The sequence below is a fragment of the Mustelus asterias genome, chromosome 16, assembly GCF_964213995.1.
Source record: "Mustelus asterias chromosome 16, sMusAst1.hap1.1, whole genome shotgun sequence".
Taxonomy (NCBI): Eukaryota; Metazoa; Chordata; class Chondrichthyes; order Carcharhiniformes; family Triakidae; genus Mustelus; species Mustelus asterias.
Genome location: NC_135816.1, coordinates 76,695,343 through 76,708,776, shown reverse-complemented (window position 1 = coordinate 76,708,776; position 13,434 = coordinate 76,695,343). Strand labels below are relative to the sequence as shown.

Sequence of the window (13,434 nt, the reverse complement as noted above, 5' to 3'; positions counted from 1 at the left end):
CATAGTATTTATATGGCCAGTTCAGTTCAGTCCCCAGGGTGTTGATAGTGAGAGATTCAGTGATGGTGATGCAACTGAATGTCAAGAGGTAATGAGTTAGGTTCTCTTTTGTTTGAAATGGCCATTGCCTGCCTTTCTTTGTGACATGAATGTTACTTGCCGCTTGTCAGCCCAAATCTGGATATTGTTCAGGTCTTGCTGCATTTGAACGCGGACTACTTCAGTATCTGAGGTATTGTGCGAGTTGTTGACCATTGTCAGCGAATTATCAGCCAACATCCCCATTTCTGACTTTATGATAGAAGGACGGTCATTGATGAAGCAGCTGAAGATGGTTGGATCTGAGGAACCCCTGCAGTAATAACATAGAAACCCTACAGTGCAGAAGGAGGCCATTCGGCCCATCGAGTCTGCACCGACCACAATCCCACCCAGGCCCTACCCCCACACATTTTACCCGCTAATCCCTCTAACCTACGCATCCCAGGACTCTAAGGGACAATTTTTAACCTGGCCAATCAACCTAACCCGCACATCTTTGGACTGGAACTGAGTTGACTGACCTTCAACAACCACAACCATCTTCCTTTGTGCCAGGTATGACTCCAACCAGTTCAGAGTTTTCCACTTGATTCCCTCCCATTAACTCCAGTTTTGCTGGAGCTCCTTTGATACCACGCTCCGTCAAGTGTGGCCTTGATATTAAAGGCATTCACTGTCACCTCATCTCCTGAGTTCATCTCTTTTGTCCATGTTTGAAAGGAGATGAGTGGTCCTCGATAAACCCAAACTGAGCATCAGTGAGCAGGTTATTGCTCAGCAACTGGATTTGTCCTGCTTTTTCTGTGCACAATTTGACACATTGCCTCGTATATACCAGGATTGTCACTGTACTGAACAGCTTGATTTGGGGTGTGGCAAGCCTTTGCAGTATCTAGTGACTTCAGCTGTTTCTTGATGTTGCATGGAGCGAATCGAATTGGCTGAAAACTGGTATCTGTGAAGCTGGGACCTCCAAAGGAGGCCATGATGGATCATCAACTCAGACATCAGACATCTGGCTGGAGGTTGTAACGAATGCCTTTTCTACTGATATGCTGGGCTGCCCCGTCATTTAGGATGGGAAAATTTAGAATTAACATGAGGTGCATGTGAATTAACAGGCAAACTGTAGTCAAATACACTACACTGCAAAATAACTGGCAGTTGCGATTAAAACAGATCACATGGCTTTTTTCAGCAGCCCATCCAGACATCAGTGTCCACTTTGAGTTATACAACCTCACTAAAACTCTGTGTCCCTCACAACAGACTTTAAGTCTTTTGAAGATCTCGCTTCGGAATGCCCTCCCAAAAGTGACTTAGTCTTGGACTGTCTGAATGACTGCTCACCTCCTGATGGTTTAATCGCCTCCCCTAAGACGATATTCCGCTGGCTTCAAGAGGCTCCACTCCAGCACCAATTTACAGGTATAATTCCAGCTCTTCAGCCAAACCTAGCAGAACACCATTTCTCCAAAGGGTTATCTTTCCTGCAGTACAGAGTCATGAACCATCCACTGACTTGGCATCTCACAAGGGCTTCTCCTGAGCCCTCACTGCAGGCATTGCCTGGCAGCTGCTTGTTGTCATGCGTGCGATCATACACATTTACAGGAGATTAAACCAGTTAGATCACAGGTTTTTAGCCATGTTCTTCTTTGTTTGTCTCCTTGACATTGCAATTACATATGCCATCTTGAAGAAGCTGGTGAAGATTGATGCAGTGCGATTCATCCTTCAAAACCACACTGTAAGTACCTTTTATTTGTCAGAGAACAGTTGTTTTTTTAATGCTTTTCCAGCCAATTACAGCATATTTGACTTGGATGTCACAACTGTTATTTTGTTATGAAAGTTGATTCTTCACAAATTCTTCTCTCACATTGTTAAGGAATGACCAGAGGTGCAAAATTAAAACCAGACAAATTATTTGTTCCTTTCATTTTTGTGAAACTTGAGTTCAGCTGTCACATTTTGAAAGCCAGATATTTAATCTAGCTCCTCGAGAGGCCCAGTCTATTAAAGTGCTGCGGAATAGACCAGATAGCCAGGGTTCAGCCCAGATTTGTACCAAGCTATATGGCCTTGGCTGTTCAAGAGATGGGCTTCCGCATCCCTTTGTTTAGGGAGCAAACAAAATCAACCTGGATTCCAGCTTCACAATGATCCTTGCACATGCTTACGTTCAGATGTCAGCTGAGAACAGGACTAGGTTTGGCTCTGATGCCCTTCACAGTTGAATAACCTGCCTGACATTCAACATCTGGGCTCAAACATGCACAATTTTGAGGCACTAGAGAGCTGCTAGAGCAAATGATTTCAGGAGATAAGTGTGAAAATTGAAATCTTTCCCTCTTGTATTGAAATTAGATATACAGTGATTAATTGCTTGTTCCTGTGCTTCTATTTTGGTTGATCAGTGTGAACACTTACCTTTCCTGGGCATCAGTGAACACTTTCACCTTGGTGATGCTGTCCTGAGATGCCGCACAACCTTCTATACTGCACTGACTCGCCTGCTTCTCGTAGACTTGGGTAAGATGGAAAAGTTCAACTGTCACATTTGGAAAGCTAACTATTTATCACAGCTGCTTGCCTCCGGCTTATACATGAAAAGGGTTATTGTTAAAGACTTTTTCTGCGAGATTTTTTTCTTTTTATTAACACGCCCCCTTCGATTCTTCTTCAAATTAAATTTACGAGTTTATTGATGAAAATAATATCGTCCTAAAAAATAATGTTCCAATTCCTTTTTGTTTAGAACATATTAAAGTGCGGATTTTGTAATTAAATAAACTGGATTTCGCTAAATTCTGAGCAGCTTAAACTATCACTTGTCAATCATTCACATGGTGCATAGGAGCACCATGTAACGTTTCATAGATTGTAGGGAAAAAAATTGATCAGATTTTTGTTCATAAATGCTTAGCAGTATTTTGGCCTCCTATATAGCCACCTTTCTCCTGAAGTCAGTCACTCTCACTCGGCTGCAAATATAGATTTCAGCAGCCAAACAGTACCTCTTCAAAGTGGCACTCACAAGTGATTCTAGATAGTGAGCCAGCTATTCAATTGAAGAGGCCATTGCCACCAAGTCCTAAAATGTTATCACATGACTACTATAGGCGAGGAAACCTGGTTTATATTTCCTCCCGTTAACCCAGTGGCACTAAAACTAATGTTTTCAAGCAACTAATGTTCTGGCTCAGTTCAGACTACTCAGCACAGAAAACCCCGTGGATCCTGTTACTTTCTGATTTGTGTGGAAAGGAAGTGATCCAGCCTCTGAGAGTGTAGTGTGTGAAAAAGGGATCTAGACACATTTAGCATTACATGTGAAGAGAAAGGGATTGAATTGTTAATTGCATTTAATTGTGAGCAAGTGGTGGGCATTAACTGGAGATTTGTTGCAATGAAAGGTCATTCAGACGTAAATAGTAAAAGTATGGAGCGAAGGGTTTCCAATAATGGATTATGAAAGCATGGAGAGGACAGGATTCATTGATGGATTACAGAGTTGCTAAGAGAGGGAAGACATGCAACACAAGTGTATAGTGAGCTTATGGGGTCAGTGACCTTACTCTTAAAATAATGCAAAATATAGTGTGAACGGTTTTTGTGCAGTATATCAAATATAATCATATGTTTTTTAAAAAGTCAGGTTAAAAACTTCTAATTCCAGGGAGCCATAAAAAGGAGAAAAACAAGTGCTGGAAATGTGAATTAAATACTGGAAATGCACTGCAGATCTGTCAGATATTGGTCTCTAGGTGACATTTTAACTTGTTATTCTGTCCTATGTACATTTTCAACACTTTCGCTTTAATAGGTCGTACATATTTATTTCTCGACCTACTCTAATCAACTAGCTGTTTCTGCATTAGTAAGAAAAGTGTAAAATGAGCATAAAATATTTCTAATATATTCGGTAGAAAAGCAAATACCTGGAATTGTGTTTAAGATGTTAATTCAAATACCCAATTCTGCTAACATTTGTAATTGGCAATATCAGAAGTGCAGGATTGAATTATTTCCTTGTAATGCATTGCCTACTATCTATTATTTCCATTTCAGTGTGAACTGTATGCCTTCGTTCATTCTTTGTAATCTTTAGCGCAAGGTTACACCAGTGGAACACCAAGCGTTATAGGAGCATAGGGACAAGAGTAGGCCACTCAGCCCCTTAAGCCTGTTCTGCCATTCAGTGAAATTATGGCTGATTTTTGTCCTTAATTTGTGCACCTGTTTTGGCTCCATATCACTGAAAACCTTTGTCATCAAGGTGTTCTATTTGCTGAATCATTATTTTTAATCCACTCGCTTGCAACTTCAATTGAACTTTTAAAAATAGACTTTTTAAAAATACAGAGACGAAACTGACTTGACCTCTCAGTCCAAAATGGCTAACACAGCTAAGCCAATTTGCTTTACGATACATTCCACATTCCAAATTATTGGAGTGAAGTCAGTCTGTCTGCAAAACCCATGAAAGACAATTGGAGCAATTTTACCTGCCGTTCACGCCATGCTCCTGCTGGAATGAGGTTGGAGAATTTGGCCAGCCAAATCTCCATTCACTGCAGCGGAATAGAAAAGTCCTGCTAGAGTGAACGGTGGTTCAGATTCCAGCCAATGACTTCAGGGTACTGTGAAGGAATCACATCTCCTGTCTCATCATCTATGGCAATCACCTGATGTATTCAACTGTTCAAGATGGGCCATTAAGACTAATTGCTTAGATAATGGGACCCCGGCTAAGTCAGCTTCCAGACATGACCTAATCAAGTTAACTTTGAAGCACACCGACAATGCATTTTTAAAAACTCCCCTGGCAGTTGGCAGTGGAGGGTCATGTGACAAGCCAGGCTTTTGTATGTATTACGCATATATTTTCTCAGCAGAACTGAGGACAAGCAACTTGCGGAGAAAACCTAAGTGCCTCCTTTTTTCACCCACCTGGTAAGCTTTGAGTTGTTTGTTGACTGTGAATATCTAGAGATGCCCTAATGCAAACAGAGATTTCTTAGAAGAATCCAATCCAGGATGACCATCTCTCAAAGAACAACCAGCTCCTTCACCTACATCTTTAAGTTGGAAGCATCAGTACCACTATCGCCAGCTGACTAACCAAACTACAGACTGCTTTTAATTACAGACTGTACCTTCTTTTACTTTTTTAATGGACTGTAATTCGGCCAACTGATCCTTTCCTAGCTTCCTTTTGACCACAACATGTAAACAATTAAGTACTCACTGCATTGGCGAGGATATCCTGTCCAAACTAAAAAAAAACTACTGCCTTCAAATGAGCAGAGGGCAAAGAGGGGAGTTATCTGATGCCTCCTCACCTGGATGTAACACTTGGAAAGCAAACATCGACCTCAAATTTAAAACTGTTAATTGAACTAATACCTACTGCTTTTTGTGAGAGACAATTCAACCACCTTTGACTCACCTCTTTCTTTGACAACTGTAAAAAAAAAGGTGAATTAATCTTTATATCCTACGCAAGTCTCCTTTCATGTTCCTTCTTTGCAGCTCCTACTATTATTTTTGCATTGCTTTGTTGTTCTTCTATCCCTCCTTATCATCTGGATTTACACAATTATTTGCACTTTGATACCCTCTTTCCTTTAGAAATGTATCTTTCACCTCCTTTGTTGACCATTACTGTTTAATTTGATCAGTAAAGTTCTTGCACCTTAGGACCCTGCATTCACCTAAATGCTTGGTTGGACAACTGTCACTATATATCTGTAGTCTTACCCAATAATAATTTTGTCCAGTTTTCTGTCTTCAGTCTCACTCTCATCCTGTTAAATTGTCTTACCAAAATCTAGAATCTAATTAAATGTGTTGAGTTTCTACTTTTTAACCTTAACATTGGGCCCTAATTTACCATTGCCGGGCGCGAAAACGTCGTAAAGTCGGGTGTGAGGCCATTAACACGATCCGAGCCCGCGTCTGTGCAGATGGTCACTTTACCGACACCCGGGAATGGCCACGATCCACTTCACGTCTGAAACGGGCACAACGGCAAGTTAAATGTAGTTGCATGTATTTCAATTGAATTAATGAACTGGCTGCCCAATTTTATCAGCATTTCCCCCTTTGCCGCTGCGTTCGCCGATCCGGAATCATGCCGAAATGAACCTGCCAAATAAAAGTCTGAATCGGGCGCTCCAGCTGCTGAAGAGCGACTTCAGAGCTTCCAACTGCCCTCCTGAGTCAGATCAGCGGGGGGGGGGGGGGGGGGGGGGGGGTGGGGGGAGTGAGGCTAGATCTTTCTCTAGGAAGGGGTGGGGAGTGAGGCCAGACCATTCTCTGAGGGCGGGACGGTGGGGGGGGGGGGGATGGGATGGGGAGTCGGGGGGGGAGTGAGGCCAGATTGTTCTCTGTTCGGGGGGGGAGGGAGTGAGTGAGGCCAAATCATTCTCTGGGGGGGTGGGTGGGGTGGGGAGTGAGGCCAGATTGTTCTCTTGGGGGTGGGGGGGGGAGAGTGAGGGCAGATCATTCTCTGGGGGCGGGGGAAGGGAGTGAGGCCAGATCATTCTCTGGGGGTGGGGGGGGGATTGAGGCCAGATCGTTCTCTGGAGGGGGGTGGCGGGGGAGTGAGGCCAGATCGTTCTCTGGAGGGGGGTGGCGGGGGAGTGAGGCCAGATCGTTGTCTGGGAGATGGGGGAGATGGGGCGGTGGAGTGAGGCCAGGTCGTTGTCTGGGGGAGAGGGGGGGGAGTGAGGCCAGATCGTTTTCTTGGGGGGGGGGGGGGGTCCGGGGGAGTGAGGGCAGATCATTCTCCGGTTGGGGGGGGGGGGGGGGAGGTGGGTAAGATGTATCTCTGGTTGGGGGGAGGAAGCCCGATCGCTCACTGGTGAGCGGGGGGGGGGGTAGGGGCAGATGGATCTCTGGTGAGGAGGGGGAGGGGGCGCAGGGGGTTCTGCTGCCACTCTGCGGACAATCGGTGGGAGAGAAAGGGGGCAGGGGGTCACGATTGGTCTGGGTAGCGGGGGTGGGTGGGTGGATAAGGGGGACAGTGATGTCTGTGGGCGCCATCGCTCCCGCTTTTCACTCCTGGGCCGCTTTCTCCGTTTTCTGCGGCCTGGGAGTGATCTGACAGGGGCGCGCTTTTTCAAATTATTTTCTAACTGTGCATGCGCAGTTCAGGGCTCCGATCATTTTGGGTGCGCTAAGCCCCGTCCACAGCACAATTCAGACCCATGGGGGCACCTGAAAGCAGATTTCCAAGTCGGATCTGAATTACGCCCAGATTCAGCACTTAGAATGAAAATGGTAAAATCAGGCCAATTGAGTTGAACATGTTCTGGTCACTATTAGATCAATGTTTCCTTCACATTAGATATTTACCAGCTCAGGCTAATTATCAGATCTAGTATGACCTGCTCCCAAGTTGGATCTATAAAACAGTTCTCCAGAAAACTATTTTGAACGCGCTTAAGAAATTCATTTCATTTCTGACTTGAGCTATGCTCTTTTCAATCCATATGAAAATATAAACCTATGAATTGGAAGCAGGAGTAGGCCACCTGACCCCTCGAGCCATTCAGTAACCTCATGGCTGATCGGATTGGTGTTATATATGTTAGGGTGTAACCATTCCCTTTAATGGAATGGGTTAGGTGACCCGGGGTGTGGGGTGATTTGCCCAGGGACCACCCTGAGAGGGCAGTTGTTGTTTGGTGTGTGGAACGAGTAAAACTGCAATAAAGACCTGTGTTCCCTGATGCCTGACTGTGGAGTGAGTTCTTGAAAATATTCCTCAGTAGTAAAGAATTTAACACTGGCGACGAAGGTTGGAGTGTTCAATGGCATGTAAGGTGAAGGTTGGGACCTTCAACACAGACTACCTGTAGCTCCACAGTGCACATTGTGTTAAGGGTAAGATCCTGGCACGGATAGAGGATTGGCTGACTGGCAGAAAGCCGAGAGTGGGGGATAAAGGAGTCTTTTTCAGGATGGCAGCCGGTGACTAGTGGTGTGCCTCAGGGGTCAGTGCTGGGACCACAACTTTTCACAATATACATTAACGATTTGGAAGAAGGAACTGAAGGCACTGTTGCTAAGTTTGCAGATGATACAAAGAGATGTAGAAGGACAGGTAGTATTGAGGAAGCAGGGGGGCTGCAGAAGGACTTGGACTGGTTAGGAGAGTGGGTAAAGAAGTGGCAGATGGAATACAATGTGGAAAAGTGTGAGGTTATGCACTTTGGAAGGAGGAATGGAGGCATAGACTATTTTCTAAATGGGAAAATGCTTAGGAAATCAGAAACACAAAGGGACTTGGGAGTCATTGTTCAAGATTCTCTTAAGGTTAATGTGCAGGTTCAGTCAGCGGTTAGGAAGGCAAATGCAATGTTAGCATTCATGTCGAGAGGGCTAGAATACATAGAACATAGAACAGTACAGCACAGAACAGGCCCTTCGGCCCACGATGTTGTGCCGAGCTTTATCTGAAACCAAGATTAAGCTATCCCACTCCCTATCATCCTGGTGTGCTCCATGTGCCTATCCAATAACCGCTTAAATGTTCCTAAAGTGTCTGACTCCACTATCACTGCAGGCAGTCCATTCCACACCCCAACCACTCTCTGCGTAAAGAACCTACCTCTGATATCCTTCCTATATCTCCCACCATGAACCCTATAGTTATGCCCCCTTGTAATAGCTCCATCCACCCGAGCAAATAGTCTTTGAACGTTCACTCTATCTATCCCCTTCATCATTTTATAAACCTGTATTAAGTCTCCCCTCAGCCTCCTCTGCTCCAGAGAGAACAGCCCTAGCTCCCTCAACCTTTCCTCATAAGACCTACCCTCCAAACCAGGCAGCATCCTGGTAAATCTCCTCTGCACTCTTTCCAGCGCTTCCACATCCTTCCTATAGTGAGGTGACCAGAACTGCACACAATATTCCAAATGTGGTCTCACCAAGGTCCTGTACAGTTGCAGCATAACCCCACGGCTCTTAAACTCCAACCCCCTGTTAATAAAAGCTAACACACTATAGGCCTTCTTCACAGCTCTATCCACTTGACTGGCAACCTTTAGAGATCTGTGGATGTGGACCCCAAGATCTCTCTGTTCCTCCACAGTCTTCAGAACCCTACCTTTGACCCTGTAATCCACATTTAAATTAGTCCTACCAAAATGAATCACCTCACATTTATCAGGGTTAAACTCCATTTGCCATTTTTCAGCCCAGCTTTGCATCCTATCTATGTCTCTTTGCAGCCTACAACAGCCCTCCACCTCATCCACTACTCCACCAATCTTGGTGTCATCAGCAAATTTACTGATCTACCCTTCAGCCCCCTCCTCTAAGTCATTAATAAAAATCACAAATAGCAGAGAACCAAGCACTGATCCCTGTGGCACTCCGCTAGCAACCTGCCTCCAGTCCAAAAATTTTCCATCCACCACCACCCTCTGTCTTCGAGCAGATAGCCAGTTACCTATCCAATCGGCCTACTTTTCCTCTATCCCACACCTCTTTACTTTCATCATAAGCCGACCATGGGGGACCTTACAAACGCCTTACTAAAATCCATGTATATGACATCAACTGCCCTACCTTCATCAACACACTTAGTTACCTCCACAAAAAATTCAATCAAATTTGTGAGGCACGACTTGCCCTTCACGAATCCGTGCTGACTATCCCGGATTAATCCGCATCTTTCTAAATGGTCGTAAATCCCATCCCTAAGGACCTTTTCCATCAATTTACCAACCACCGAAGTAAGACTAACCGGTCTATAATTACCAGGGTCATTTCTATTCCCTTTCTTAAACAGAGGAACAACATTCGCCACTCTCCAGTCTTCTGGCACCATCCCCATGGACAGTGAGGACCTAAAGATCAAAGCCAAAGGCTCTGCAATCTCATCCCTTGCCTCCAAAGAATCCTAGGATATATTTCATCAAGCCCAGGGGACTTATCGACCTTCAGTTTATTCAAAACTGCCAGGACATCCTCCCTCCGAACATCTATTTTCTCCAACCTATTAGCCTGTAACACCTTCTCTTCCTCAAAAACATGGCCCCTCTCCTTGGTGAACACTGAAGAAAAGTATTCATTCATCACCTCGCCTATCTCTACTGACTCCATACACAAGTTCCCACTACTGTCCTTGACAGGCCCTAACCTCACCCTGGTCATTCTTTTATTCCTCACATAAGAATAAAAAGCCTTGGGGTTTTCCCTGATCCGACCCGCCCAGGACTTCTCATGTCCCCTCCTAGCTCTCCTAAGCCCCTTTTTCAGCTCATTCCTTGCTAACTTGTAACCCTCAATCGAGCCATCTGAAGAGCAGGGAAGTACTTCTGAGGCTGTATCAGCCTCTTGTCAGACCCCATTTGGAGTATTGTGAGCAGTTTTGGGCCCTATATCTAAGGAAAAATATGCTGACCTTGGAAAGGGCCCAGAGGAGGTTCACAAGAATGATCCCTGTAATGAAGAGTTTGTCGTATGAGGAACGGTTGAGGACTCTGGGTCTGTACTCGTTGGAGTTTAGAAGGATGAGGGGGGATCTTATTGAAACTTACAGGATACTGTGAAGCCTGGATAGAGCGGACATGGAGAGGATGTTTCCATTAGAAGGAAAAACTAGAACCAGGAGGCACAACCTCAGGCTAAAGGGATGATCCTTTAAAACAGAGATGAGGAGAAATTTCTTCAGCCAGAGAGTGGTGAATCTGTGGAACGCTTTGCCACAGAAGGCTGTGGAGACCAGGTCATTGAGTGTCTTTAAGACAGAAATAGATCGATTTTTGATTAATATGGGGATCAGGGGTTATGGGGAAAAGGCAGGAGAATGAGGATGAGAAAAATATCAGTCTTGATTGAATGGCGGAGCAGACTCGATGGACCGAGTGGCCTAATTCTGCTCCTATGTCTTACGGTCTTATGCATGATGCAAAGGAAACTCTCAGAGGACGGAAGGGACCATGGGGGCATGAGGGTGTTGTGGGAAACAGCGAGTTGGATGGACTCATGGTTGCAAGTCGGTCTCCACCACCGTTGCTGGCCTCAGGTTGTGGGCATAGTTGCGAGGAAGACTCAGTCGCCGGGTGACTGGAATACCAAGAGCTCAGAGAAGCGGGCATAGGAGCCAGCATGGGAAAAGCAGGCTTCGGGCCTAGTTCAGGGACTGGAAAGCCCCTGCTGCCAGCAAACAGAAATGGCGGGAACATTTGGTGCAATAGAGGTTATTGATGAGGAAACCGAATTGTGCAGGGCAGTACTTTTGTCACTGCAAATAGGATGGCAGATGACCTTATTGTGCTGTCCTTTCTTAGCACCGTTGGAAGTAAAACATTTGGCCTCCCGAGGAGTCTACTACAGCCAGAAAAACCGGCTGAGAAGCTGTTTCAGGAGTGTGTACAGTATTGGAGGGGCACCTTGTGCCAAAATCGCTGCTGATTGCGGAGCATTTGCGCTTTTACAAGTGGGACCAGATGGGTGAGACCATTACCAAATTTGTGGCAGGATGCACTATGGGACCAGCTTATATGCGACCTCCGTCAGGAAGTAATCCAGTGAAGACCACTGGCGGAGCTGCAGCTGGAGTTTAAGGAGGCGTTTGAGATTGCGGTTTCTATGGAACAGGTTGCCAGGGAGGCAGCACATTTAGTTGCTAGTGCGAGTGTGCACAAGGTGGCAGAGATGCGGAAGAGTCAATCATGGCCTGAGGAATGCTGCCATTGTGGCCAAGAGGCTCACATTTTTAGACAAAGGGAGTTCAGTGCTGGAAACTGCAGAGGACCGGTGTCCCAGGAGAGTGCAAAGCTAAAGTGATCATGGTTCAAACCCAGGAGGAAGTGATGCGGCCCATTCGACAAATTGCATAATGCCAATTTCCTCTAAACGTTCCAACTCAGCATCTACTGTAGGGCACAGGGGACTGGTCGTGCCTAGAAGTATTTAGGTTGTGCCTCTGGGTCCACATAGATCTTGGCCCTGGCCCCTTTTACCTTTTCAAGGCCTGCTTGGAATACTTCAGGGTACTTTCCTATTACTTCATGTAAGTTGCCATTACCCATTTTAAAGATCTGTTGCCAATCCAGGTGGGTTTTCTGTAGCCAGTCCTTTCCCAAGAGGCTGGATCCCTGGTCCTTGCACCACTATTAGGGGGAGTCAGACAGTCAGTTGCATATACCCCTCGCTCAATTTAAAGCTATTTGGATAATGATCTGTTTTTCTGTCTTTGCCACAAAAGTGGATAATCTCACATTTATCCATATTTTACTGCCATGCATTTGCCCACTTACTCAAATCATGCTGAAGCATCTCTGCATCCTCCTCATAACTCATCCTCCCAACTTGGTATCATCTACAAACTTTGAGATATTACATTTTGTTCCCTCATCATTTTAAATCAGTATCAATCCAGATCCTCTGAGTAACCAAAATTTAAATAATTGATGTGACTTTTGAACACACTGTCGAATCACTTTCTCATTGTAATGGCACAGTAGTCAGAAAGGGAAATCTTCTCGAGGATGTAACTAGTAGAGTTGATGAGGGGGAGCCAGTGGACATGGTTTATTTGGATTTTCAGAAGGCCTTCAACAAAGTTCCACAAAGATAAGTGTGTAAAATTAAATCACATGGAATTGGGGGTAGTGTATTGAGGTGGATAAAAAACTGGTTGGCAGAGAGGAAGCAAAGAGATAAACATAGAACATAGAACAGTACAGCACAGAACAGGCCCTTCGGCCCACGATGTTGTGCCGAGCTTTATCTGAAACCAAGATCAAGCTATCCCACTCCCTATCATCCTGGTGTGCTCCATGTGCCTATCCAATAACCGCTTAAATGTTTCTAAAGTGTCTGACTCCACTATCACTGCAGGCAGTCCATTCCACACCCCAACCACTCTCTGCGTAAAGAACCTACCTCTGATATCCGTCCTGTATCTCCCACCACGAACCCTGTAGTTATGCCCCCTTGTAATAGCTCCATCCACCCGAGGAAATAGTCTTTGAACGTTCACTCTATCTATCCCCTTCATCATTTTATACACCTCTATTAAGTCTCCCCTCAGTCTCCTCCGCTCCAGAGAGAATAGCCCTAGCTCCCTCAACCTTTCCTCATATGACCTACCCTCCAAACCAGGCAGCATCCTGGTAAATCTCCTCTGCACTCCTTCCAGCGCTTCCACATCCTTCCTATAGTGAGGTGACCAGAACTGCACACAATATTCCAAATGTGGTCTCACCAAGGTCCTGTACAGTTGCAGCATAACCCCACGGCTCTTAAACTCCAACCCCCTGTTAATAAAAGCTAACACACTACAGGCCTTCTTCACAGCTCTATCCACTTGAGTGGCAACCTTTAGAGATCTGTGGATATGGACCCCAAGATCTCTCTGTT

General features: G+C 45.3%; 1 protein-coding gene across 1 annotated transcript in view; it reads left to right on the top strand.

Annotated features, from left to right (window-relative positions):
• LOC144505369 (ran-binding protein 17-like) overlaps positions 1 to 13,434 on the top strand; it is a 1,005,849-nt gene that overhangs the window by 575,297 nt on the left and 417,118 nt on the right. The window contains exons 18-19 of the mRNA XM_078231487.1: positions 1,729 to 1,792; positions 2,463 to 2,577. Of these exons, the coding sequence (XP_078087613.1) occupies positions 1,729 to 1,792; positions 2,463 to 2,577 (179 nt within the window). The remainder of the gene's footprint in view (positions 1 to 1,728; positions 1,793 to 2,462; positions 2,578 to 13,434) is intronic.